We start from the raw sequence: 24,841 nt of genomic DNA on the forward strand, positions 1-24,841 counted from the left end.
GCAGTGTCTTGTGTGAGGTTGTCTGGGCCCCCAGAGAGGTGAGGAATCCCTGCAAAATCCACGTGTCACACAGAATTGGAGGAGATGCATCTCAGTGGTTTATTTTTTCTGTTTAATTAAGATAATCTGCAAAATACCTACCTAAATTCATTTCTTGCTTTATTACAGTTCTCTTTTGAGTGTTCAAGAAGTCAATATATTAAATCTGCCATGTTTTAGGTTTCCTCTCCTGCTGCAGCTAAGGAGTGATGCTGCAGTTGTCTGGCAGCCCCCACTGGCAGGGCCCTGGCCAAGCTGAAGGTTACTGTGCACCTTCTATCACTGCTCAATTCAGCCAAAGCTGTCGTTACCTCCTCAGCCTGGGCAAGCACTGCTGTTCTGCCACTGCTGCCTCAATTGCCATTCCAGCTCCTCCTGTGCCTCCGAGCCTGAGCTAGTGCCAGGTTCTGGGAGCCCTTCAGCACTGATGTGGATGTGCTGCATTATAACTTTGGGAAGTGAGGGAAGGACAAGTGCAAAGGACTGTAGGGAGCTAAAGAAAGGGCCTGCAGCAACTGCTATTCCATTCTTGAAGGAAGACTTAGAATAAGGTACTGCAAGTGCCTCTGACCTTCACTGTGCTTCATTTAAGGAATAATTGCATTGACCATTGCAGCTTTTTTCTTTTGTTGAAATTTCTCTTTGTCGTTCCTGCTGTGTCTTAGCTAACAGTTCCTCCCTGCTCCATGCCTTTTGGGTAGCAATTTGATTAATTTTCATTGTCTTTGTTCAGTTTTAAGACCTGAAACCTTGGCAAAGAGGGTCATTCTGCCCCCAGAAACAGTTCACTCTGATTCAGTCACCGACTTTTATTTTTTTTTTTGAAAAGGGAAGAGTGGCAGAAACCATCCATCAATCCCTTGGTAAGCACAGTGACATTCTTAAATACTGAACTAGAAAGACTGATAGAGCTGAAATCTGTGAAATACAGTGAACCTGCACAGTGTGACTTCTGGGAAGAGGGATTGTTGAAGAACAAAGTGCCTGGAAAGGAGCCAGGATGTGACTGTGCCAGCAATCCCAGAGGTGCAGAGGCTGTAGACAGCAGTAGGAGACAAAGAAGCCTGTGAGCAGGAGAGGAGAGGCTGAGCCAGGTGGAAGGGAGGATGCCCTGGTGACACTGGGCTGCAGATTGTGTGAGGATGTGACTGGCAATCCCCTGGTGCTCAGAGGGGGATCAGAGCAGCACTGCTGGAGGCTTGGCTTATCTGTTGTGTTGTTGGGTTTTTAAACTTGAAAATCCCAGAGAGGTGTTAGGGAAACTTTCAACCGAGGCCTTGGGCTTATCATCTGTCCAGAATCCAGTGCAAAGCAGAGCCATGGGTAGTGTGGATTTCATTGTATTAGGAGATGGTTGTGGTGGGGAGTGCCTGAACTTTCCTTACTACAGATGTGTCTCTGTCCTTCAGGTGTTCCTCTCTAGCTGCATTCACTGATTTTCTTCTGTTCATCAGTGACCCTGATGAAGAAGTCAGTCCACTGTCAAAAATACCAGCATGACCTGTGCAGGGAGAGAAGGGGATCCATGGCTGCAGTGACCATGAGGGTGGCTCACGGGCTGGCTGGAGGCAGTCCTCCATCCTGCAGAAACTGCACTTGCTTCCGTGACCTTTTTCCTTCAGTGCAGTGAAGGTCTGAGCAGGATTTCCCTCCCAGGTTCGCTGAGCTTTGTGACACTGCTGGCAGGACAGTGTGCTGAGGGTGGGAGAACAGGGCTAAGAAAAGCAAGTCCTGATCTCTCAGGGCTGAAGATGGATTTTGCAGACAGTGTAGGCCAGGAGATGCTGGAACAGGGTAGGAGCAAGGAAGAGGAGAGCACGGTCAGTTGGTTATTTCCTGACTGGTAGTTGCAGAAAACAGTATTATGGGATGCCCTTGGTCATCCCTGAAGCAGACCTTGTGTGCAGGTTGTTTTCAGTAATAGAATATTTTTAAAGTCTGAGGGCTGGGGCTTCTTTTCATCAAAGCTTTTCAAGATAAGACCCTGGCACGAAGCCTCGCTGCCCATTCCTTTCTGCTGTCCACCAGCCATCCTCGTTTTCTTCAATGACAACTACGATGTCTCCTTCACTGATGTCCAGTTCATCCGTGCTCTGAAAGGAGACAGGGAAAAGCAATGTGGTTAGCCTGAGAGCACAGGAGGGCCCAAGCATCTATGTGGTGGGATTTTTTTAATCCTGCCCTTCATCAACTGTCTGCTTGGAATGAGCCTGAAATACCAGACAGTGAGGGATTAAGCATTTTGGCTATTTCCTTGAGACCTTCACATTTGCCCAGCCTCCGTGGTGTCTCCTCCTGTGCAACTTGACAACATTGGGGAAGGCCACAAGGGGTTAAATACAACTGTCCTAAACCAGCTAACCGTGACCTGCATAGTCTGCAGGTGTTGCTAAATAAAACAGAGCACAGCTTAATTCCCAAGGGAGATAACAGTGTCTCTGTTAATCCATGCCTTAAATAGGTCTCCCAGTTCTTTTAGCAGGGAGCAGCAGTGACCAGTGGAGGTACAGCGACTCTTCCCGACAGCAGTGCCTTCCATCCCCGACACAACTGCAGAGGCTGCAGGGAAGCTCTCCCTGAGCTCACAGGCAGCTATCAGCCCATGCTGGCCTATTTTCCATAGGAAACCACTTTGCTGCCTGCAGCGTAGTAAAATAGAAAACAGGGTAAGAGAGGCTTCCAGAGATGTTTGATGTGTCAGCTGAAACTAAATTTAATGTACCTGAGTGGGTAAGAATGGACTCAAAAGATGAGAGGTTTCAATGTACAATATACTAAAGGTAGTAACAGGCTCTTTTCTCAGCAGGGAAAATCCGTGTGTGTCATAGTTTTAAGGCAGCTCTCAGAGTAAGGATCTCACAAAGTGATCCAGTAGTCTCCTCAGGGGAACTGCCTTTAGCAGTGAGGTACTTTCAGCTGTGCTTAGATGAAATTTCAGTAAATAATAATAAAAGAGTGTTTAAAACAAAGCAAAAAAAATATAATCTAATAAAAGGAGTTGGAATACTGCTGTACCTAAGAGAAAGTGCTCCTTTTGAGCCCTTTCTCTGTTTTCATTATTTATCTGGCTCTCTATTTTGTCACCTGTCAGCATTTCTTCACTGTTGGCTATTGATGGCAAGTCCCTTGGTGTGATGCTCTCTCTGCACTGTAACATAAGACCTCCTGGATGCTGTTCCTTCTGTTAAGCTAATAAAGGGACCCTTAAACTGACAAGCAAAGCAGCAGGCTGGAGTCCAGGTTCTGGAGTCCATCTGAATAAGTAAATACTCACAACTGGTCCATTCACCTTTTACTGCAGGTATCCTGCCTAGTTAGGACTGAAGTCAGAGAGAGTTCAATTCCCAGTTAAGGATGCAGGGTGCTCTTTGTAACAATCCTTCGATAGAGGAACCACATCCACTGTGATTCTGCAACTTGCAACAGGGGAGTGTAGGGAAAGAGTGTCATTTATAGGGAGTCAGCCCTCTCCAGCATGGAGAGCCAGCAGAGCAGGACCAGTCGTGGCTGTAAAGTGACAATAACATCTCCTGCACAGAATTAACACTTTCAAGATGTTTGAATCAGCATAATTTTTTTTTTTTTTTTTTAAATCTGATGCTATGAAATATTTATTTTGAAGCCTTGTTTTACCTGGGCTGTGTAGTCATAAAGTACTCTGTAGTCCTGTGATGATGTGATCCCAGCTTCTTCATTTACAAAAATGGATGCATAGACTCCATCTGTTCTCTCTGCTAGGGGGGAAAAATGAGGAAAAAATACCCACCACAGAAACAAAGAGTTCAGTTGCTTATAAATGCGTGGGATCATATGCAAGACTTCACAAATACAAGGGTTTCTGTTCTCTCTCTGCCTGGAGATGTACATGTATAGAAAAGCTGCTGTGAACTGTAGGTAAAGTCTTGCACAAAAACTGTCCCCCATTGATTAGATGACAATGCACCCACTGAACTTTGTGGGAGGTCAGAAAGTAGCTTTAGCCTCATCCAGGTTGGGAAAAATGTTTACCATGGTAAAAAACAGTCCAAGGAGGGCAATGCTGTGATTAAAATGGTTGCTACTGGGGGCATAAAATTCTAGCAGTCCAGTGACTCACACAGTTCCCTTGAGAAAAATGGAAAATACTCTGCCAGTGGGTCACCAGACAATTTTCCAATGGTTGATATAGTTCTCAAATAGCTATTTGTCATGGACATAACTTCTTTGCAGATGTTTTGTTTTAATCCAGCTTGTTGTAATCAGGGCAAACTCTTATTCCTTCTCAGCATCTGTCCGGGAGCTTCCCCTGCTGAGCACCAAACGCAGTAAGTGAGATAGTCTGGGCTTTGGTTTTGGGTGCCCAAGCAGGCAGGCCTGACAGAGGCAGTTGATTTTAAAGCTGTTGTTTTAAAACAACTTTTTATTTTCTTCCTGCTGCATGAATCACAGTTAAAATGGTTTTATTTACTATCAAACCAATAAAAATGCCATAAGCCGTTACTTTCTACGAAGTCAAAATACAGTGTTTTAAATATCATCTGGTAAATTTCTAGTTGTAAGGGTTACAAGACAACAGCGTAGGTGTTAGATGAGATGGATATTTGCATTCATAAAGCATGAACCTGGTCTGTTAAAAGCTTTATGTATTCCCTCGGGCTTTTTAGAGGCAGTGTATTCCACACAAAGAGAAAACTAATATCTAAGTCAGACTGTGCTGCTCTGAATGTACAGTCCCCCCTTCCCTAGATGGAGGTTTTGAAGATTCTGTGGATTATTTGGCACTTGAAACTGAGAAATTTATTTAGTACACATCCACACGAAATTCATTTCCAGACTATTTTGACTACCAACATGTGAATATCTGCTGTACAATGTCTGCCACATGTCAGAGCCTGATTTAGCAACGTGATCTAAACCAAACACATCTGGTAAACTGATTTCCTGCGGAGTCATACCAAGAGGAGGGGCTGAAGGAGTGGCAATTTCCGTGTGGTTTTTGCTGCTCCCATGCAGGAGTCCAGAGAATCTGCAGAACCAAGAGAAGCCAATGACAAAATGAGTGAACAGGCCTGGGGATGAGCATTCCTTCATCTCAGCTCTCTGACTCAGCCTTTCCTCCATCTGCTTCACACTGAGTAGATGTCACCTCTTCCCATGGCCTTCTATTTTCATTTATGCTGTAGATATATTTATCTGCAGTTAGAAATACATTTTTTAAAGTGCAGCAGAATACTGAACCATCAGCCATCACTAAACTGTGCATAACATGCAGCAGGATGGTATTTTGTTGTGGATCCAAAGACTCATAGTGTGAAACTCCAATTATTTCATAATGTTAATACCAGGAGAATTGTCAGTTGTTTATAGGAGGTTAACATATATTTGTGTTTAAGGAAAACTGATACAATTTAAAATACAGAGCTTGTATAACGAGCCTTTCTAAAAACTGTGAGTTTAAGTGAATTTTTATTTTAATCTATCCCTAGTTATTTCCTCTATCACAGCTGGGTACTGGAGACTAAGTAAAGTGAGAAAATGGGTTAGGATTCTCAAGCAGAGATGGAAATAGCATTGCATGCTTAAGGCACATTTAAACAGTATAATTTTTTCAGCTAGTGAACACTCGATGTGTCTGGAAAATGGATATCCTAACTCCACAGTTCCTGAAAAACTCAGACTGAGTCTCTCTAGGCTCCTCGCCCATGCAGAGCACAGTTGTGTTCGAAATGGCAATACAGTTGTCTTATGTAACTGCATAGGATGCAGCATTGAATTCGTTATTGTAGAAGATCTGGTTTTCAACAGAAAAACAAAGTATAGTGTGTAGCCCTGATCAGCTCCCTGACAAGCCTGCACCACACTTCAAATGGGAGATCACAGCCTGCTTCCTGTCTTTGCCATGTCATAAGGCTTGTCACGACGTAAATCTCTTGTGCTTTAACTATGATGCCACTCCCACTGTGAATTAGCCATTTCAGTAGAAAGTATTTAAACCAATAGATCTACCATGCCCAACATTTACCAGCAGAAATGGATCAGAAAAAAAAAAAAAGCCTCCCTAATGATCACAGTTATTATTTTTCCCCTTTGGTCGAGATGCAGAGAGCAGCTCTTTGTTCCGCTCAGCTGAGCAGTGCAGGAATCCAGGAGGGAATGCCCCAGAGGACAGCTCTGCCCAGCCTTTGCTCCTGGCCAGATTCACCTTTGCCTCCCTTGAGCAAGGTGGGTTTGTTGCTACGTGCCCTGACTCACTGGGAAAGAGGAAACCAGTGACTGCTCTCCACCCCTGGCCGACTAATTGTGTGATGAACTCATCCTGTGTCACTCTTCCCACTGGGCCACGGCAAAACTGCTCTGACTCCGGTTTTAATAGATTTACTTCTTCTGTCAAGTTACCCTTATTGATACGTAGCTGCCTCTTGCTACAATGAAGGGAGTAATGACTTTCCAGGTGCTGTTTTCTGTCTTCATACCTTGCTGTTCATGCTGAGAAATACCCGTGCTGGGAACTGAAGGTTGCCACTCACCTCTTCATCATCCCACAGGACTGGGTTGGGCTGCTGTTGCGTCTGTTGGGCTCTCTGCTGTAGTAGTTCTCATACCCTATGGCATCTGCAACAGGGCAAGAAAAATGAGATGTTCAAACAGGCAGAACTGTTTTTTTTCCCCGCCGCAAAGCAACCTGGGGCTGGTGGAGCAAACAGCAATCCAGTTTGCAAACCTCTCTGCCCACACCTGGAATGTGGCTGGAGCAGCTCAGGGGCACCTGGGGACTTGACAAAAGCCATTCCAGTGACTGTGAGCAGCCGTGTCCTTGCTTGGTTTGACCTGAGCTGAGCACAGTGGTGGTCCTGCAGCACCAATTTAAGAGCTGTGGCCAGCCCGAATTAAAACAGCCTTTCCTCCATGGCTGTTTCTTCTGTTGTGTTAAAGCTCAGGATTTTGGGGAGCAGAGTGTGGCCATTGCGAGCCTTGGACTGTGTTCGTGATAGAATTGGCTGCAGCATGTTTTGTTTCTTTTTTTTCCCAGTGTATGGAGTCAGGCATTTTTGTCAGAGCTGGGGAGATTTCGGAATGTTCCTGCCAGCAGCATTAATGAGCAATTTCCTGCTCTGTGCCTATGCTTGTGCTTGTTTCCCTACCTATCTCCCCCAGCCACCTCCTGAGAGCTGATTTGCTGTTTACCCAGAGATATTTGGGTTTTGTTCTCTCAAACACAGTTATGTTACATTTCCTTCACTCTCCCCTATGGTGTCCTTAAGGGTGAAATTGAGACCATTTCCAACTCTAACTTTACAGATGGATTTATTTATTTTTCATCTCAGAGCTCCCAGTGTAGTTGCCTGCAGCTGGTGGCCACACGCTCCGCCTGCCTGCTGGGTGTTAGAGCTGAACAAACACGAGTGAAGTCTGGGATACTGTGTTATCTCAGACCTGATAGCAGCAAGTTAACAGAGACATTGGACTTGGGCTAAAGGTTGTGTTGACATTCTTGCACTGGGTCAGCCAAGATAATAAGCAGGGCAGGCACATACAGCTAATGAGTGTGAAGAATCCCTACAAATAAGACTCACAGTAATTAACAAGTTTTCTGACTAATTTAAGGGTCTCCCGTTGCCCTTCTCGATTGTTACCATGGTGCAATTTCCAGTCTATAGGGCATTGTAAGATTAGGTAGAAGGGAATGAGCAATAGCATCCAAGTATTGGTCAAAATGAAGCTCTTCAGCCACACAACACAAAACAACACGTGGGTTTCCTCCTGCATTTTGCAAATAATAACACAGATCGACAGCTCACCGTGTGCTACTGTGCAAACTCATTAGCCAGAGCTGTGGAGGTAACAGGATACTCCTTCCAGAACATGTCACCCTCTCGAAGGTGGCAAAATAAAAACAACAAAAAAGAGCAGATCAGGTTTTTCTTTGCTTTTCATAAAGCTCTCAAGGGTTTTCCCCACCTATTTCTCATTTGAAATGACTTCTGACATAGCCAAGAACTGTTTGCAGAAAATTGCCTGGGCGACTGGAGAATGAGAAATCTTACACAGGGGAAAAAAACCCAAAAAACAACTAGCTAAGAATTACAAATTTCTTGGTGTACAGAAGTTGTTTCACACTGTTGCAAGACACAGTTCTCCCTTCTGCCACTGAAAATGTAATTTTCCCTGGGTAAATGCTCCTATATTGGTGAATTTAAATCCTGTGCGTGAAGAAGAATAAACTATAGTAGCAAAATGGCATCCAGTGCAACAGTGTCAATGTTTTAGTTTAAAAAAATTCCCCAAATCTCATTTTTTAATCATCATAAGACTAGTGTCAGAAAGGCTGAGTGAGAAACAGGCCTCAGACAGCTCGGTGCTGAGTTAGTGGCAGCATTCAGCTCTGCCGTGGAGGGTCCTGAGGTGGGATTGCTCTGCAATGAAATCAGAGGGGTGTGAGCTGTTCTTGTATGACATAATTACCCCTCGGAATGGGCCTTCATAGTGCTGATGTTTGTACCTGTGCAACTCCTAGCACGGAAGGGTTTTATCAGGATGAAAGTTTTTTGGGCCAGTGTAGCTTATTGGCCACTCTGGCTGGCAGGAACTAACCCCTGTGGGCACTGCTGAGGGCTCCTGAGGGGAGTTTGTGGTGTTAGAGCAGGCACTGGAACTGAAACAGGATCTGTGCACAGATCTGGCAAAAATGGAGGAGGAGATCTTCCCAGCTAGACACATGTCATCAGCTAATGAAGAGATGAAATGGGGATTTTTCTCTCCTTTTACAACTGCGGAGTCTTTGTTTACTGCAGCAGCTGCACAGGAGTGGAGCAGTTTGTAACTATCTTGTATTTCTTTTTTAAGTACGTGGGTGTGGTGGGTGTTTGGCCACGTGAAACACTAGATAGGCCCCTTTCCCGGGGTGTGTTTGGAGAACTCCTACCCTGGAGCAGCACGTTTTCACTTTACAATTGCTACAGCCCCTTGCTGGGTCAGTCTGCATCCAGCCCAGAGGTTTTGATCATTGAAGTCAAGGAAAAGGCTGCTCTGGTTTGAATGGGCAGAGCCTGTGAACCTTACAGCACTTCTCTGCAGCACTCTACAGCACTTCTCTGTGCTGGGGCAAAGCCAATTCCATTCCCCCAGCCAGTCTTGGCTTGTTCTAACAACTTCCTGAGAGGACAAAAGTTTTTTATTTCCCATTGGACACATGGAACAGACGAGAAAGTTGGGTCTTCTCTGTGCTGCAAATGAGGAGGTGACACCTCTGTCAAGGGGACACGGGGGTGCAGTTACATCATAAGTTGTCTCTGACTTGTCACCGCTGCAGGAGACTGAAGTTGCCATCTCTGCACAGCAATTTGCCACCTCCTTAGAGGTGTCACTTCAGCTGTACTGTGAAATGAGCCTGGTTGCAAAGCCAAAATGACTTTTTTTTTTTCTTCTTTGGAGGGTTATTTTTAACCTGGATCATTCCAACATCCCACTTAGTGCAGCACAGGCAGCAAGGCAGCACAGCGAGGGGGAAGTGAGCCCGGCAAGTGGGAACAAAGAGCCGGAGCAGAAACTCCTCCAGCTGGCTTCACCTCCACAGGAACTGCACTGCACAACTCCAGCCTCAGCCTGGTGTGTAACTCATCTGGCAAGAGCAATAAGAATAATTACCTGGAGGTTGTGTTCCTGTCATTTTTGTCTTAATGAAGTAGTCTATGTCCGACTCTACAACGCAGTTCTCCAGGCTGACCCGAACCTCTTCATACAGCTACAAAACAGAATCCAAGATTCTAATTTAACATTTAACATTTCACATTGAATTAACAATTAGTGCTCTTCTAACAATTTTCCCCTTAAGAGGCACTTTATATTCGGTACATGTCTGACCTGGATGATCTTTGGCCTGTCCCCCATACAAATATTCTTGTAAACACACTTGTTTATTTGTGCTCTGGATATTCTTTTAAGAGAGGAGGCCAAAATCCAGAGCTTTTCAATGCAGTAAAAAAATTAATAGCAGGAAACAACCATTCAGAGTCAAATCTAGTGTATTCTTTGTCTTCCAGTCTTGAGACCATGACTGGATGCCTTTTTGAAAGCTGTGTCAGAGCCCAAACATACTCGACGGTTGAGGTTCAACCATGCCCAGGGCCAGGTCCTGCAGCCCCATGGGCTGGGGCCAGAGTGGCTGGAGAGCAGCCAGGCAGAGAGGGAGCTGGGAGTGGGGATGGACAGGAAGCTGAACAGGAGCCAGAGTGTGCCCAGGTGGCCAGGAAGGCCAATGGATCCTGGCCTGGCTCAGGAACAGGGTGGCAGCAGGAGCAGGGAAGTGATTCTGCCCCTGGACTCAGCATTGGTGAGGCCACCCCTGGAGTGCTGTGTCCAGTTCTGGGCCCTCAGCTCAGGAAGGACACTGAGGTCCTGGAGCAGGTGCAGAGGAGAGCAACGAGGCTGGGGAAGGGCCTGGAGCACAAGTGCTGTGAGGAGAGGCTGAGGGAGCTGGGGTTGTCCAGCCTGGAGAAGAGGAGGCTCAGGGGAGACCTCCTCACTCTCTGCAACTCCCTGCCAGGAGGGGGGAGCCAGGGGGGGTTGGTCTCGTCTCCCAGGAACCAGCAGTAGGACAAGAGGACATGGTCTTGAGCTGTGCCAGGGGAGGTTTAGGTTAGATATTAGGAAGAAATGTTTACAGAGAGAGTGATCAACCATTGGAATGGGCTGCCCAGGGAGGGGGTGAATTCACCATCCCTGGAGATGTTTAAGGTGAGACTGGATGTGGCATCAGTGCCATGGGCTGGGAACCACAGACCATGTGGTTGGATCAAGGGTTGGACTTGATGATCTCAGGGGTCTTTTCCAACCTAGTTGATTCTGTGATCGTATGATTCTATGACTGAGTGTTCTGGTAGCTGAGAGAGAGACATGTAGGTGTCACTAAGTGTGGCACAGACTGGTTTATATCTAGGGAGAACAAGCTGCACTGAAAATATTCCCCTGGAGACAGCACGTGCAGAGAAGGGCAAGCCAGTGCTGTTGTTGGAGCACTCTGACTCCTCCTCTTCCTCCAGTGCCCGTGGCTCTCCTGGGCAGTGCCCGTGGCTCTCCTGGGCAGTGCCCTACCTCGTCGTCCTTGACGCACTGCAGGGAGAGCTGGTTGCAGTGCACCCACAGCGAGTTCCGCAGGATGGTGATGCGGTCGCACTCCTGGAGCTGGAACACCTGCAGCCAAGGAGGAGACGTGACATGGTGACATAGCCTCGTGGTACTCAGTGACCTGCACTGCAAACCATTCTGAAGGCTCCTATTTCAGCTACTGGAGAAACTGCATCTGCTTGTTCAGGCTCAAGAATTTGTTTTAATTGATTGCACCAAAGTAAAGTTATGTTTTATAGACAAAAACAAAGCAGGGGAGAGGAATCCAGGTCTGGATTTCACTGCTACCTCTACTGCAAGGATTTCAGTCAGGGTCCTGTCTGCCTATCACACTGAAATCTTGATGTTTAACAGACCAGTAGAGTAGTGGCATGAAAGGGCTGTATTTATGTTAGAGGTAGAGCCACCTCTGCCATCGAAAATATCTTTCTAAACTTTTCTCTTTTGAAACTATTTGAGGCTCTCTGGAGTCGCCTCTATGAATTTCTAATGTTATTTTTGTCATAAAGGGAAGGCATTTTTCTTTCTTCAGAATTTACTCCCTTCCTGCATCCATCTAATTTTCTCGTGTTGTTGCACCTCTTGGGAAGAATGAAGGGGGAAGAGAGAAGTGTGAACTGAGCTGGGGGAAGAGGTAGATAAATGCTTTCTTTAAAAACTTTAAAAAACAACAAAAAAACCCCCCTCCCACCCTGATCTCTAAGCTTTTCTGTTAAAAGTAGAACATCAGTTTTTGATTTTTCTAGGAGGTGTGAAAAGCTCGGATGCTTCCAGCCATCTGTTTCCATCTCCATTTGCTAGTAATTATGTCCAGAACACCACAAACATATACGATATTCAGCAGAACACTCAGTTGGGTACACTGCCTGCCATCTAATAACTTACCAACCGAAAAAGAATCTTGGTGAGGGAGTAAGCTGGTGTGGGGACCAGTTTCTGAGAGCAAAAGCTTTTTAAAGAGAGCCTGCAGGGTGGAGAATGAGTATTTCAATATCCCTTGTGAACAGAAAGCCTGTGGCTGCAGCCAAACCCTTCAGGGCTGTGGAAACAGCACCAGAGCCAGCCGGGAATTTTCCAGGGAAATGGTGTCCTGTTGGGAAGTGCAGCTGCTCAAAGAGGGAACTGTGGTGACTCTGGGCTTGTCAACACCCAGCAAAGTCCAGCTGGGTGGTGTTTGACACATCCAAAAACAGTATCATTTTTGTCTCTGAACAAGCACTTTTAAAAGAAGGTGTTAAAGGTGCCCCTCCTTTACCAATGGTTGTTTGGATTAAGCAGTGGGCAGGCCACAAGCTCCGTGGGCACATCAGGATTTAGCCATATGAGACAAAAGAGACTGTGAGGTTTTGGAATGCTTTGCTTGTTGGCTTTTTAAGAAGGAGAAAATATTCGTCTTGGGAAAGCTAAGGCTTGGCATAATTTCTGTGGAAGTCTCTGTGCCAGTCGTGGACTTTTCAGCCCTCCTAGATAGGGAATATTTAAGAGGAAGCAGAGAGTTGGAAAGCTATATCCTGGCATTTTATTTTACGTGGCAATAAAGCCTGCAACAAGTAAACACAGCAAAATCAGACTTTAGCAGATGGGCAAAGGTACTTTAAGGATTACTGTGACCAAATGTGTGGCTGATTTGGATGCCAACCAGTTCCTGGAAATTGTTGTGCAAAACTTACTAGCCAAGTGCAAATCTCCTGTCCATCCTTGGCATAATGTAAATAGAGACTTTTCCACCAGCACCACCTTTCATTTGAAAGATTACTCCATGGCAGAGGACTAATGTTCTTGCAGGTGAATATAAAGTGCTATGAAAAAGAAAGTTTCTGAGTGGCTTGGGTATGTACCAGTTCATATATTGCTCCACTTCTCCCACCTCTGCACCTATTCCCCTCCTTTATATCTACAGTTATGCTGACCAAGCAGGGAGAGTGTCAGTGAGACAGCAGCAGCTACGTCTAAATCAGCTCTAGCTTTTGCAGTAATTTTGCAAAGGCATCTCCTGAGACTCCACATAAAGCAAACAGTAAAACCCTTGGGATGATGTGTCAGGTCTCGGACTGATATCTGCAAGTGGGATAAAACACATCGCTGTAAAAGTCAATGTTTACCTCGCAGGTTTTGATATGTTCCTGTTCCCACTCTGTCCTGACCTTATCCAGCTGCTCGATGTTCTGTTTGTACACGTTCTCTGTAAATACAGACACACAGAAGAGAAACATAACAGTTAGGGGGAAAAAAGAGACACAGCCTTTCTCTTTTTCCTGCTGTTGGGCCTTTGCTTTGGTTCTTATACTTGGGGCCTGTGGTTTGCTTGAGTATCACAGGAATGTGTGAGCTTGAAACTGGTGGGGCAAAAGGATCTTTGGGGTTTTTTCTTTGCAACTTTATACTGCAGTAAGGATTCTTCTCTTTATGGTTTGCAGATCATTTATAAACTTTACAGTAGGGATGATGCACTTCAGAGCCTGGACCATGCTTGGGCACTGAGCATCCTTAGGCTCCTTCCATGCCAAGCCAGCCAGTTAAGCCATGTGATTCAGTATAAACTATTCCATGAGCAGGGAGGGACAAGCCTGAACTCCTGAGCCAGCTCAGATGTGTGCTGGCCTGTCCTGGACTTCCAGTGTGTTTGTGGCTGGAGAATGCTCCATGCTCATGTACATGGGGATGATAAATCTGGTTTGGGCTGGCTGGGGGCAATTTGAGTGTCCTCTGTGCTTTCAAACTTGCTTCAAGGAGAACTTTTCTTTCCTGGGTGAAGTCCCTAAAGGACATCTTCTATAATTTCTTTAATGAAAGCGGGACAGTTGCGTTTCCACAAAGGTTAGAGAAAGCAGATGACTGTCGGGTTGCTGTTCTTTAGAGGTTTTTTCATTAATCTTTGGGTGAGTGACTTTGGGAACCTTGACTTCAGAGACAGCCTGGGTGATTTGGATGGTGCTCTATCCAGACCCTGTGCTGGTAGATCCCTGCTGAGAAGAACCATAATGTTCAGTTGCAAATAGAGCATCACCTGCTTCATTTGCTGCGTCTCTGCACTGCTTGGCTTTGTTCTGACTCTGAAATAGGAAAAGAAATACCCCAAATTAATTCCTGACAATATTTTTTGCTTCAGCCCCGTTTTTTTTTTTGCTGCCTGCTCTCTTTTCCCTTCTGGGGGAAAGGCTCTAAGTTGCAAACACTTCCTGGCTCTCCTGCCTTTATGCCTGGTTCTGTTGAAAATGTGCTATGGAGAAGAAGGGACCAGAATTTTCCAGGTGCAGCCATAGGCCCACTGACTTCAAGGGAAATCTTTCCATTCAGACATCCCTGCCACAGGAGCTCAGAGCCAGCATGATCCAGCCTGAAGCTGTGTCTGCTGGCTGAGTTGTTTTTTCTCAAGTGTTTGATGTGCTTTTCTAATAGATATTTATAAGCAGAAATAAATGGCAGTTAAAATTCTTCATCTTTCAAGCTCCTCATGTAATACACAGATGAAAAGAGCACAGCTTCTAAAATACTTTGCAAATGCCAGATTATTTCTCATAACACCTCAGAAGCCTAAAAGCAAAATTCACTCTAAGTAGAACTTTTCTTTTTTTAAAAACTTGCAGCTTTTAACAAATGAAAATGCAGCCATTATTGACAGCTCATTACTCCCAGGTCTTCCTGCCCAGATGGTGATGGTTTCACGTTCATGCACAGCTCTAGACATCAGGGTAATACATTCTCCCACTCTGCCCTTGAAGGCAAGGCTCAGGTAGGGGTCCCTACGACCATATTCCTCCTCACAGCTGGTTGGAAAACGTGTAGTAAGCTGGCAACAGAAGCTTCATTCTTACTTGCTTCCTGCCCCAAACTGTTTGTGAATGCTGAGCAGAATTAAACAGCTTGTGAGCTGCCTCTGTGCATTCCAAACATGCTGGCTTGTGTGGGGAGGGAACACCCTGGGATCCTTCTGGGAAAGGAGCTGCATCAGGTTGAGCTGCCATTGAAGCTGCTGAGTGTTCTGGTGTAATTGCAGCAGAGCCAGGATTCCATCCCCTCTTTACAGCTTAACTGGAGGGGTTCGTTCATCAAAGATTAGTGAATGCTGGAAATAAAATGTACAGTTCTGATGCTGGTTTTAGAGTCCCCACCCACCCCACTCCTTGAGATGATTTTTGATCCTTTTTGCTTACACTGCACTGATTTTTATCGAGCCAAAGGGAGTTCATTTATTTTGTTTTCTCCATCTGTTCCGCTGTAAAATGTTCCCATTAAAAGTTAGTGAATTGTCAGCTACAAGTATCAAGATGATGCAAGGAAGGACTGCAGTGCCTTAATTTCCAACGATTTATTTTTGAGTCTGTAAATTTAGCTGAAATTAAACTAACCATAAGGAGGAAGATGTTGAGGGAAAATATGCATTTTAATGTAAGATTCTCTGCCTACTAAATGTAAGAGACCAAAAAGCAAAACTAAATGCATGACATCCTTCTGACTTGTCTCTCTTTTTTTTTTTTTAATGAATAATTTCAGAGAAAAATCTCATTCAGTTTCCTTTCAGGATTCATAGAGCAATTGGATCATAGCCTGGGATAAATTAATTAGATGACTTAGTTCTTTCCCAGGGGATTCCAAGGGGTTAATTAGAAGAGAAAGCAGCCCCTGGCATCCTGCAGAACGGGTTGGTTGACTGTATTCTCTTGAAAAGGTAAACCCCCCAGTTTTCTCTCTGGGCAGCACAGTCATCTGAGGTACCTTTTCTGTTTGCTTTTGGTTGCCTGAAGCGCTGGTCCGTTCGAAGGACTGCTCTGCCTCGTCCGCCTCCCGGCACTTCTGCTCGTAGGTCTTCTTGGACTGGGGGGAAACGAAACCAAACGTGAGGGAACAGGGCTGGGCTCCCTCCAGCCTGATGTTCTACACAAGGTCTGGTTTGCAGCCTGGGGGAGCAGATCAGTGCCCAGAAAAAACTCCCAACGATGCCACAAGGAGATAGAAAAGTAGAACTGAAAAATTGGGATGAGGGGCTGAGAGCATAAATTGTGTTCTTTTCTCGCAGCCCTGAAATTGTCTGCTTTGTACAACTGCAGCTGCCTCCAGGGGTGCTCAGGAGTACACAGGCAGCTCTGCCACCATTGGGGCAGCAGGTCCCAGCGACTGTGTAGAGACAAAATTAGGAGCCCCCGTTCCCAGGGTGCCCGTGGGCTGGGTTGTCATTTCTGCACCGTGACTTGGAGCATCAGGTGGCCAAAGTCAGTGTGCTCCTTGCCCACTGCTCCAGTGGTGGAGTTCTCACAAGCAAGAGAAATCCTTATTTGCACCAAAAGATCTCTTAGATCTCTTAGAGATTCACTTGAAATAACCACATTTCAATAAAAATTGTTAGTACAGTACCAGCTGTAGCACTGACAGGTCTGCAACTACTTTCCTTTAGAGGCAGTTGCCCACTGGAAACCAAAACCAGCTGCCTACAGTTCCTGTACCTGCATGCTGTCCAGCTGGAGAGGATTCCTCCTACTTGTGAGATTCCCTCACCATTTTTAAAGTTGTATTTACACAGACTGAAAAATTACATTCACTCCTGTAAGTACTCTTGCCTAGAAAGAATGAAATCCTGTTCGACCTGGGGCATCGATCCCATATTAATTAACTTTCTGAGGACTCTTCAGTGGATGCAGCAGGGAAGATTGGCTTTCTCCTCAGAGCAGGAGTCACAACCTCTCTCTCACACACACACTCCTGCACACTCACACAGCCTCGACCTTTCTTTAAATGTAGGTACATGTGATACAGGTTATCCTGGAGCCAGTTTGCATCAGGAAACCTGCCCAAGCCCTCCTTGCTCACCTCCATTGTTTTCTTATAGTGGGACAGTTTGCTCTTTTGCACGCGCTCCATCGCAGCCTCGTACTGTAAGAAACACACACAGGTCAGCATTTCTTGCTTTGGACTTCTTCCCTCCCTTTCCAGTGGCAGGATTAGGAAAGCCATTGTCAGGGTCTCTCTATAAACCACCTGTCTGTGGGGAAAATTACTTCACTCTGCTTTTGTAAATGGCAGGTTTCTAAGTGATACAGAGAGCATCAAAGTGCCAGGTAAAAACTAATCCAAGATCATTCTGCTTCAGTGGTTTCCATTAATAGCAGAGAGGATGTAGATCTTCATTTTCTTCCTCCTTTTTTTTTCTTAAGGAGATGAAATAGTGCAACACCCAGTCACAGTGCCCGTGGGCTCTGCCAGCAGAGTTCCTTTGCTGGTGCCAGAGCTTGATCCTGCATCTCTGCAGACCAAACCACTGTCTCACACATGAGCACAGGTACTTGTCCATTTTAAACACAAACAATCCCTGTTTTTATATTCCATTGCTTCTGCCAAATTTATGCTCAGTACAATTTGATTTCCATGCTGTCATCTGGTCAGTGTTGGAAGGACAGTGCTGGATTATCTTCCATGGCTTTAGTTGTGATATGCCCAGCTTTATGTGACAGTGAGATACTCTCTTACTTGGCAGGGGATGGGTTTCCTCAGTGGGACTTTTGGTTCCTTTAATTTTTATATTCTCCTCAAGCAAAACTCTCTCCAGGGTTACCCAGAGGCTTCATACTGGGCACAGTCCTGAGAGCAGCTACAGTAAAACACAAATCACAGCATTTTGGGAGGTTACCAGAAATGCTGACACCATCCAGCATATCTAATGCTGGCTTCCTCACAGCCACGTGCTGGACAGAGAAAAAAGCTTCTCTAAGATTCCAGAGCAGTTTTTCTTTGTTTTCCGGGCCCCTCTAAGTGTTCCCAGGTGAGGTAAAGGCTTGCTGTTCTCAACAGGAGAAACAGCCCTTCTGCACATCCTAGTGGCCAAGGGAGGGAAGATACAAACACTCGTGAACCTGGTGCCTGCCCAATTTGTGTGCCCTGTGTGCCTCATCAGATTGCTGCACACCTCAAATCTCAGTAGTAGCACTGGTTTCACCTACTTTCATATTCAGAGTTCTTTGCTATCGCAAGTTCCTGTGTGTCAGGGCCTTGTAGACACAAGATTTTTGTGACATCAGATGCTGGTCATCTGCATTTTCATTTGTTTCAAATCAGCAAAGAACTGAATATTTCATTTTACTCCTCCATCACTCAGTGTTGTCAGGGTTAAGTGACTCTCCCATCTTGGTCTTCAACGCCACAGAAGTGTGAGAGTGACCACTGTTGTCTCTATTGAGAACTGTTTTTTAAGGGACTTAGACCTTGATAAGATCACAGGGGATGAAATGGCCTTAAATACACTCAAATTTTTATTAGATGACATCAACTAGATGCTACTTATTCCATGTATTTGTAATTCAGCATATATTGGTGTTGCATTAAGCATGATATTCGTTTGCTTTTATGTTTTTAAATGTTGCTGTTACCTCTTTATTTAGTGCATGTTGGAGATCATGCAGGATCAGAGCAAAGAAACCCATTAGCAAGGGTATCAAAAAGAGAAAAGGAAGGATTAAGTTCTTACAGGAATAACAATAACAGTATCTGCAGTTACACCAGAGAGAGTAAAAGGGACTAAAGCCTCTGGCTCCTGTGTTCAGAGCACTACTTTATTTCCAGCTGGGATCAGAAAGATATTTTTGTTCCACAGTCTGGTCTATAGAGTGAACAGGGCACACTGGGAATGCCTTATCATCTTTTGCAGAATTCCAGCCTGTGGCTGGAGACAGGTCATCAGCATGGACCATTTACCCAATTTGTTTCAACATTTCTCTAGTTCCTCACCTTTTTTCTTTGCTCCTTCTGTCTTTCTCGGAATTCCTCTATTCCTTTCAGTTCATCCTTCAGCATTATTGCCAGTTGGATATGAGAGTTTCCAACACTTTCAATTTCTAAAGCAAATCAGAATTCATGTACAGTCAGTGGAAATCCTTTAAATACCAAGTCCTACTTTTTAGGAGATGTTTCTGCGATGTGGCTGCCCCGTGTCACTTGTTATGAACAGGGTGGCCTTAAAAAAGGTCTTCCTGTCTTTCTGCAGGCACTGCCATTGCTGAGGGTTCACCCAACCTGAATGATGCTTATTGCAGGTCCTCCCAGTGCCTGCACAGTGCAGGGGCAAGAGCCCTCCCTGCACAACTGGAGCAGCACTCGGAGCAGCCTGGGCTAGAGCAGAGCTGGCTGCATTTCTTCCTGGTCCCATTTCCCCCATGTATCCCCTTCCTCTGGGGCTGGAGATCAGGTTTAGTGCTGCAGAGGGAGGGAGAGAGCTCTGACCTCCATCTTGACCCCGTGTCTGCTGGACTGTCACTGCTCCGGGAGCTGCTTGCCAGTGGTGCCCAGTCATTAGACGAGGCTGCACACTGAGAATTCCCAAGGGTCAGCACAGATGGATTGAATTTCACAGCACCTGGCTGATGCTGTTTGAAATGGCTGGGAAATTCTCTGCATTTGTCAGCTTTGGTGCCTCTGAAATGGAATCCCACATTTTCCAGAAACGCTGAGCTCCCCTATCCAGGCTCTACAAACACCTCAGTTCACCAACTGCTTCTCAAGGGGGTGTTTTGGGCTAAACTGCAGGTGCCAGTGGCCAGGTCCGGTGTCCCACTGGCTACAGTGGTGCTGCATTTTGTGTTTTGAGTCTTGGGCACATTTAGAAAGGCGCTGGTCTGGTGTCACTAGTTTGTGGAAGAGGGAATAGAGCTCATATTTGTGACTTGATCCAGGTGTAACTTACTCGAGGAACAAGCCATTTTCTTTGCCACCAGTGAGTGGATTGGGTGCCCAGCCTTGGAGAATGCACAGTGAGCATCCTTTCCCTCCACACTACAGACTGGGATAGAAAAGCTGGGAATAGAGGGGGGAAGAGGATGAAGGAGGGAATGAACACGTTGGGTGCCCATGTTTCCCAGGTCAGAAGGGAAGATGTAAATACTTACGTTGCTTGAGCATCTCGAATGCTGCCTTCAGTGTGCTGTGGGGCAGAAACAAGGCACTTTGTTAGTATTGGCTTCTAGGGGTGGATTGTGAATCTAGGGGAAAAACCTTCCCTCAGAATCTCAGAGATCCACATAGAGATAAAAACCCTTAATAGACTCTTAATAGAAGTCGATCAGGCCAAAGAGCACAATCGCATCAATCTGCTACTGTCAGGAACCGCAGTAAAATGCTCCATGAAACAAGGAATGGCACTGCTCCTTCTGTGCACCCTCCTTTTGAATCCCACTGTGTTTGTGACCGCGGATGTTAACAGCCATTCCTCTCTGGCCCCTTGGCAGTAGATCCGAGTCAGCCGTAGGAAATGCAGTGGGCCGAGGGGAATTGGGGTTTGGAGCGGAGGTGTGAAGGGCAGGACCGGTCCCCGCTCGGCGCGGGATGCAGCCCCGGCCGGTTCCTCCCCGGCTCCGGCTGCAGCATCCCCGGCTCCGGCTGCAGCATCCCCGGCTCCGGCTGCAGCATCCCCGGCTCCGGCTGCAGCATCCCCGGCTCCGGCTGCAGCATCCCCGGCCGGCGCTGTCCGAGCACCCCCGTGTGGCTCCTCCGCTCGCTCTCCTCCCAGACACAGGCGGTGCCGAGCCCTCCGAGGCTCTGAAACCCCCACGCTCCCGGGCGTTTCGACATCCCGAAGGCACGGCGTGAATAAATGATGCACGGAGAGGAGCGGGAAGCTCCTCCCGATGGGCTCACATCGCTGGGTGCTGGGGTGGCAGAAGGGCATGAAAAAGGAACCACAGGCTGCCTGGTGTTCTGTCTTTTGGCTAGCCAGAGTCCACTTTGAGAAGGCACCAGAGATACCAGCATAGATGTGATGGGAGAGCAAAAGGTCTGGAAAAGGCATTTTCAACTTAATAAATTCCTCTAGCTCTGAATTTGCAGGCCCGCAGAGCATTTGCAGACACGCAGGCCAGGGCTGTGGTGTGATTTGGAGGTTTATCGGGTTTAGAAGTCATCTCTTCGAGCCCCAGAGTGTCTTGTTCCCTAAAGAGAGCAGTTCTGGGCTCCCCACAGAGCTCTGGTCTGCCCCAGGCAGAGCCCAGGGGGAAAGCTGGGTAGGGAAGAGCCTGAGGTCTCCCTGGCTGGAGCCTTCACCAGGAGAGGATCCATATCCCTTCCCAGCCATGTGTGACCACAGATGAGCAGGGAAATCTGCATCTCTTGGGCCATTTCAGGAGCCTTAAGAGGCACATGACAGCTCCTAATTGCCCTGTGTTAATTTAGGCTGGACATCTGTTCCCTAATCAAAGCTTGCTCTCCCTGCACTGCGGCTGCCTTGCCAGGCATAAGAAAAATGCATGGGCAAGGGCAAAGGCTGGGCCTGTCCTCAGCACCAACTGCCTTGAAATCCACTTCCAGATCTAAGTAGAAATATAAGGAAAAGACTTTCAGCCAGAAAAGAAGGGCTGTTGGATTTTTTTTCAGATTTCGATTAGATTGGTTGTGGTCAATCTCCTGAGATAAGTCAGGAAGAACATGCTAGATTGAGTATTTTTAACTATTTTCCTAACAATACTTAAACATTTGAAGGTTTATTTTGAAAAAAAAAAATATTCTGGTGTGAAATTTGGATGGAAACTAAGTTGTTATACCAGAAAAGAAACAAAGTGTATTCTTTCCAGCTAATTAAAAGCTTGACATTTAAAGACAAGTTGAATATCAGCAGCAGAGATAACTTTTTCTCACCTAAACGCTCTTAATGAATTATTTTGAAAAATTAAAAATATACAAGGAATAAAATTTGCTTTTTTAGTGTGTAATTTCCAATAGGAGGGGGGGAATGTGCAAACAACTTCATGCCTGAAATGTGTAAATACTGGAATTTAAAAAATAGAGAACGCTTGCAAACTGCACATACTGTTTGCACTCTGTGTTGATCTATTGTTCCCAGAGATCTTTTTCCTTTGCTGTTGGTGACTCGAGTTATGCAAAAACTGGCAAAATTGCTATAGTGGATACTGAAAAATGGCACTTTCTCAGTATATATCAAGGAGAAAAGCAATTTGCTGCTCTTTTGGTTTCCAGGCACCTGAGCTACCAGAGCAGCTCATGATGATAAGCCATCCACAGAGCTGTTCTCCTTTGTGCTGGCTCTCTGAGAGGCTGAGGGGGTCTCTGGTATAATAATGCAGCTGGCAAAGAGAGACCAATTTGTCCCTTGCATGGTCTCTAATGGCCTTTTCAGAAATCCCTGGCCTTTTCTTCCTTGTATGAAGGATTTGTCCAGCCAATTCCCCAGCTGCTGACTGGAGCAAGGCCACAGGCCATCAGTGGGTTGGAACAGCCTTAAGCCATTTCCTTCCTTATTTTTATAATAATTTTCTAAAATCAGTGAATCGGACCCCACATCCTTATGGGGCTTAAGGGGGTAGAAAATATGTCATGGTGCCAAGTTATGCATGTGGGAGAGAACAAATAAATCAAATTTTGACCTGTGGATCCATCAGGACTCCCTTTATGACCCCTGGGCTGCAGCAGCAGTGCCATAGATTAGCTGCTCATTGCAGCGGGATGCTCTGATTATATCAGTGAAATATTTCAGTGCTTCACAGGGTTTAGTGGAAGCAACTCCTGTAGCTGATGTACAAGTGGGTTTTAATTCTGTCTGTGCTGGTTTGGATGTACCTATTAACAGCACCTATTACCCATTGCCTTGGGTGGGTTTGGCTCTCTAATGGGATTGATACAGGCTTTACCCTGAGGCGTCCAGAGTGAGAATGCCTCACTCTCATGGACACTCTGAAGTGTTTTACCCTCAGTATATGATGCTGCTTAACATTCTGGCAGTAATTGGATTTTTTGTTTGTTTGTTCTGCGGCTAAATTAGAAAACCTGCAGTTGAAAACAATTCAAGCAAAACTGAAAATTTGCCGTTTGCCTTTTTTTCTATTTTTTTTTATTGCTTGCTTCTGAAAATTCCGTGTAAATTCTGGAAGACTGTTAAACCACTCCAGCTAAACACAGAGCTCCAGCCTTCCCTTTGGGCACCCCTACATGGAGGCTCCTGCAGATGTCTCATTGAAAATAAGGCTGGACAACAAATTTACTGTGCATGTCTGTTAAATGACTTCCCGTTGTACATTTAAAAACTGGATTTGTCAAAAAACAGGATTGCCTGAACCTGGAATAACAGGGAACAGACAGAGCCTGTGCACCAGCCACTGCAGCAACTTCAGGTAGTTTTTGCCATCTAGTGGCTACAATAATCTTATCGGGTTGGTTTGGGGTTTTTTTTGCTTTCTCCCTCTTTGTTTTGGAGCTTGTTTTTGCTGAAGAGCTGGGCTCTCGCTGGAGAACAGGCTGTGCTGGGCAGCCCTGTGTGACATGAGCACCACCGGGAAATGCCCTGCAGGGAGGGCTCTGGTTCCCTTTGCTCCACAGCCATCCCGAGCTGAATTTCATGGCCCCAGGGGTGCAGTTGGCAGAGCCCTGTCAGTGGCAGTGCTGAGGTGACTGCTGTACTCACTATGTACACTGTCACACCATGCTTTTATGGGTTTGTTTATTTTTTTTTCAACTTTGAGCTTGATAGTTTGGGCCTTTTCCCCCAGTACTTTGCCTTTAGAGACTGGGCTAACTGAGTAATTCAGAGTCCTTTTATATCTCGTGCACAGGAAGGTAACACAGGCTCTTCTAACTGTAAAACCACATCTTTCTTAATTTTCTTTGTTTTCTACCTTTGCTTGGTGAATAGAAGTGTGAAATAACCCCACCTTCCTTTCTGGTAGGTTTCTATTTTCACATCAGCGTGATCTACAATGTTCTGCTCTTATTGTAATTTTTAAAAATATCCTTTCTGAATTTGAGAGAAGTCTCTGCCAGATGAAGTCTCCAGAGCACTTCCCAGCAGTCCTGTTCACCCTCTGCCTCTGGGAACTCAGATCCCAGTCCCACAGTTGTGAAACCACCCCAGTGACAGTCCCCTCTGGGGCCACAATTGACACCTGCCTTTCCTCCTGCCACACAGGGTAGTCCCAGTGGGGTTTTACCAAGAATTCTTTCTGTGCAGCCCAGTCGTGGTGTGGTGAAACAAGTCCGGAATTGTCTGGTCTCAAGCAATTTGCACCTGGGCCTGTGACTGCATTGCAAAAGAGAAGTGAAGAGGGAGGGCAGCAAACAGGATGACAGCTCCATGTGCCTTCTCCTACCCATTAATCTGTGCCCACAGACAACAAATTGTGACTCCAGAATGAACCATGCCATTCAAATCAAAGGCTTAAACAATCAAAACAACTTTGGTACCTTTAAAATAAAACTAAATTTCCTCGTGTCTCTTTAGAAAGAGAGTAGCACTGCTCAAAAATGCCTATCCTGATCACCAGAGAGCTTATTTAGATTGACTTGAATGGGAACTGAGCACAGGCTTAGGTCCCTTTTGCAGAGTCCTGAAAGTTCAAAGAACGAGTGTACAAACTCTGTGTGGGTTCAGAACATTGGAGTGGAGAATAATCAACCATGGAAGGATGTGACCTTCCAAACTGACTTTTAGCTGCAGTTCAAAAATGCCTGCTTTGTGTGGATTAATACAGAGGATTCTGTATATTAAGTGACAGATGCACTATTTTTATACACAGGAAGCAGCAATTGGCATTTGGTTACAGATGCCCTCACCTCACACTCACTGCAATGTTCCATTTCAGGGATTGCAGAGAAAGGCACAGCAGACATAGGCTTGAAGGAACTACCCTTTCTCGAGGTCTGAAGGAGATGGTAGTGGAAAAGAGGGACAGAAAATGTAGGGAATCATATACATGAGAAGAGACAAGCAGAGCAA

The 24,841-nt window shown here is 45.8% G+C and overlaps 1 protein-coding gene across 1 annotated transcript in view; it reads right to left on the minus strand.

Moving 5' to 3' along the window:
- Positions 1-461: 461 nt before the first annotated feature.
- PSTPIP1 (proline-serine-threonine phosphatase interacting protein 1) overlaps positions 462-24,841 on the minus strand; it is a 50,566-nt gene continuing 26,186 nt past the window's right edge. The window contains exons 4-15 of the mRNA XM_027712315.2: positions 20,013-20,047; positions 18,859-18,965; positions 16,948-17,010; positions 15,859-15,957; positions 14,150-14,195; positions 13,245-13,324; positions 11,110-11,208; positions 9,664-9,760; positions 6,546-6,630; positions 4,974-5,044; positions 3,673-3,773; positions 462-2,132 (exon numbers count right to left, since the gene is read on the minus strand). Coding sequence (XP_027568116.2) covers positions 2,001-2,132; positions 3,673-3,773; positions 4,974-5,044; positions 6,546-6,630; positions 9,664-9,760; positions 11,110-11,208; positions 13,245-13,324; positions 14,150-14,195; positions 15,859-15,957; positions 16,948-17,010; positions 18,859-18,965; positions 20,013-20,047 — 1,015 coding nt within the window. The 3' untranslated portion in view covers positions 462-2,000. The remainder of the gene's footprint in view (positions 2,133-3,672; positions 3,774-4,973; positions 5,045-6,545; positions 6,631-9,663; positions 9,761-11,109; positions 11,209-13,244; positions 13,325-14,149; positions 14,196-15,858; positions 15,958-16,947; positions 17,011-18,858; positions 18,966-20,012; positions 20,048-24,841) is intronic.

This window comes from Pipra filicauda, unplaced genomic scaffold, assembly GCF_003945595.2.
Source record: "Pipra filicauda isolate LSUMZ 115617 unplaced genomic scaffold, ASM394559v2 scaffold161_size1661140_pilon, whole genome shotgun sequence".
In the NCBI taxonomy this organism is placed as follows: domain Eukaryota; kingdom Metazoa; phylum Chordata; class Aves; order Passeriformes; family Pipridae; genus Pipra; species Pipra filicauda.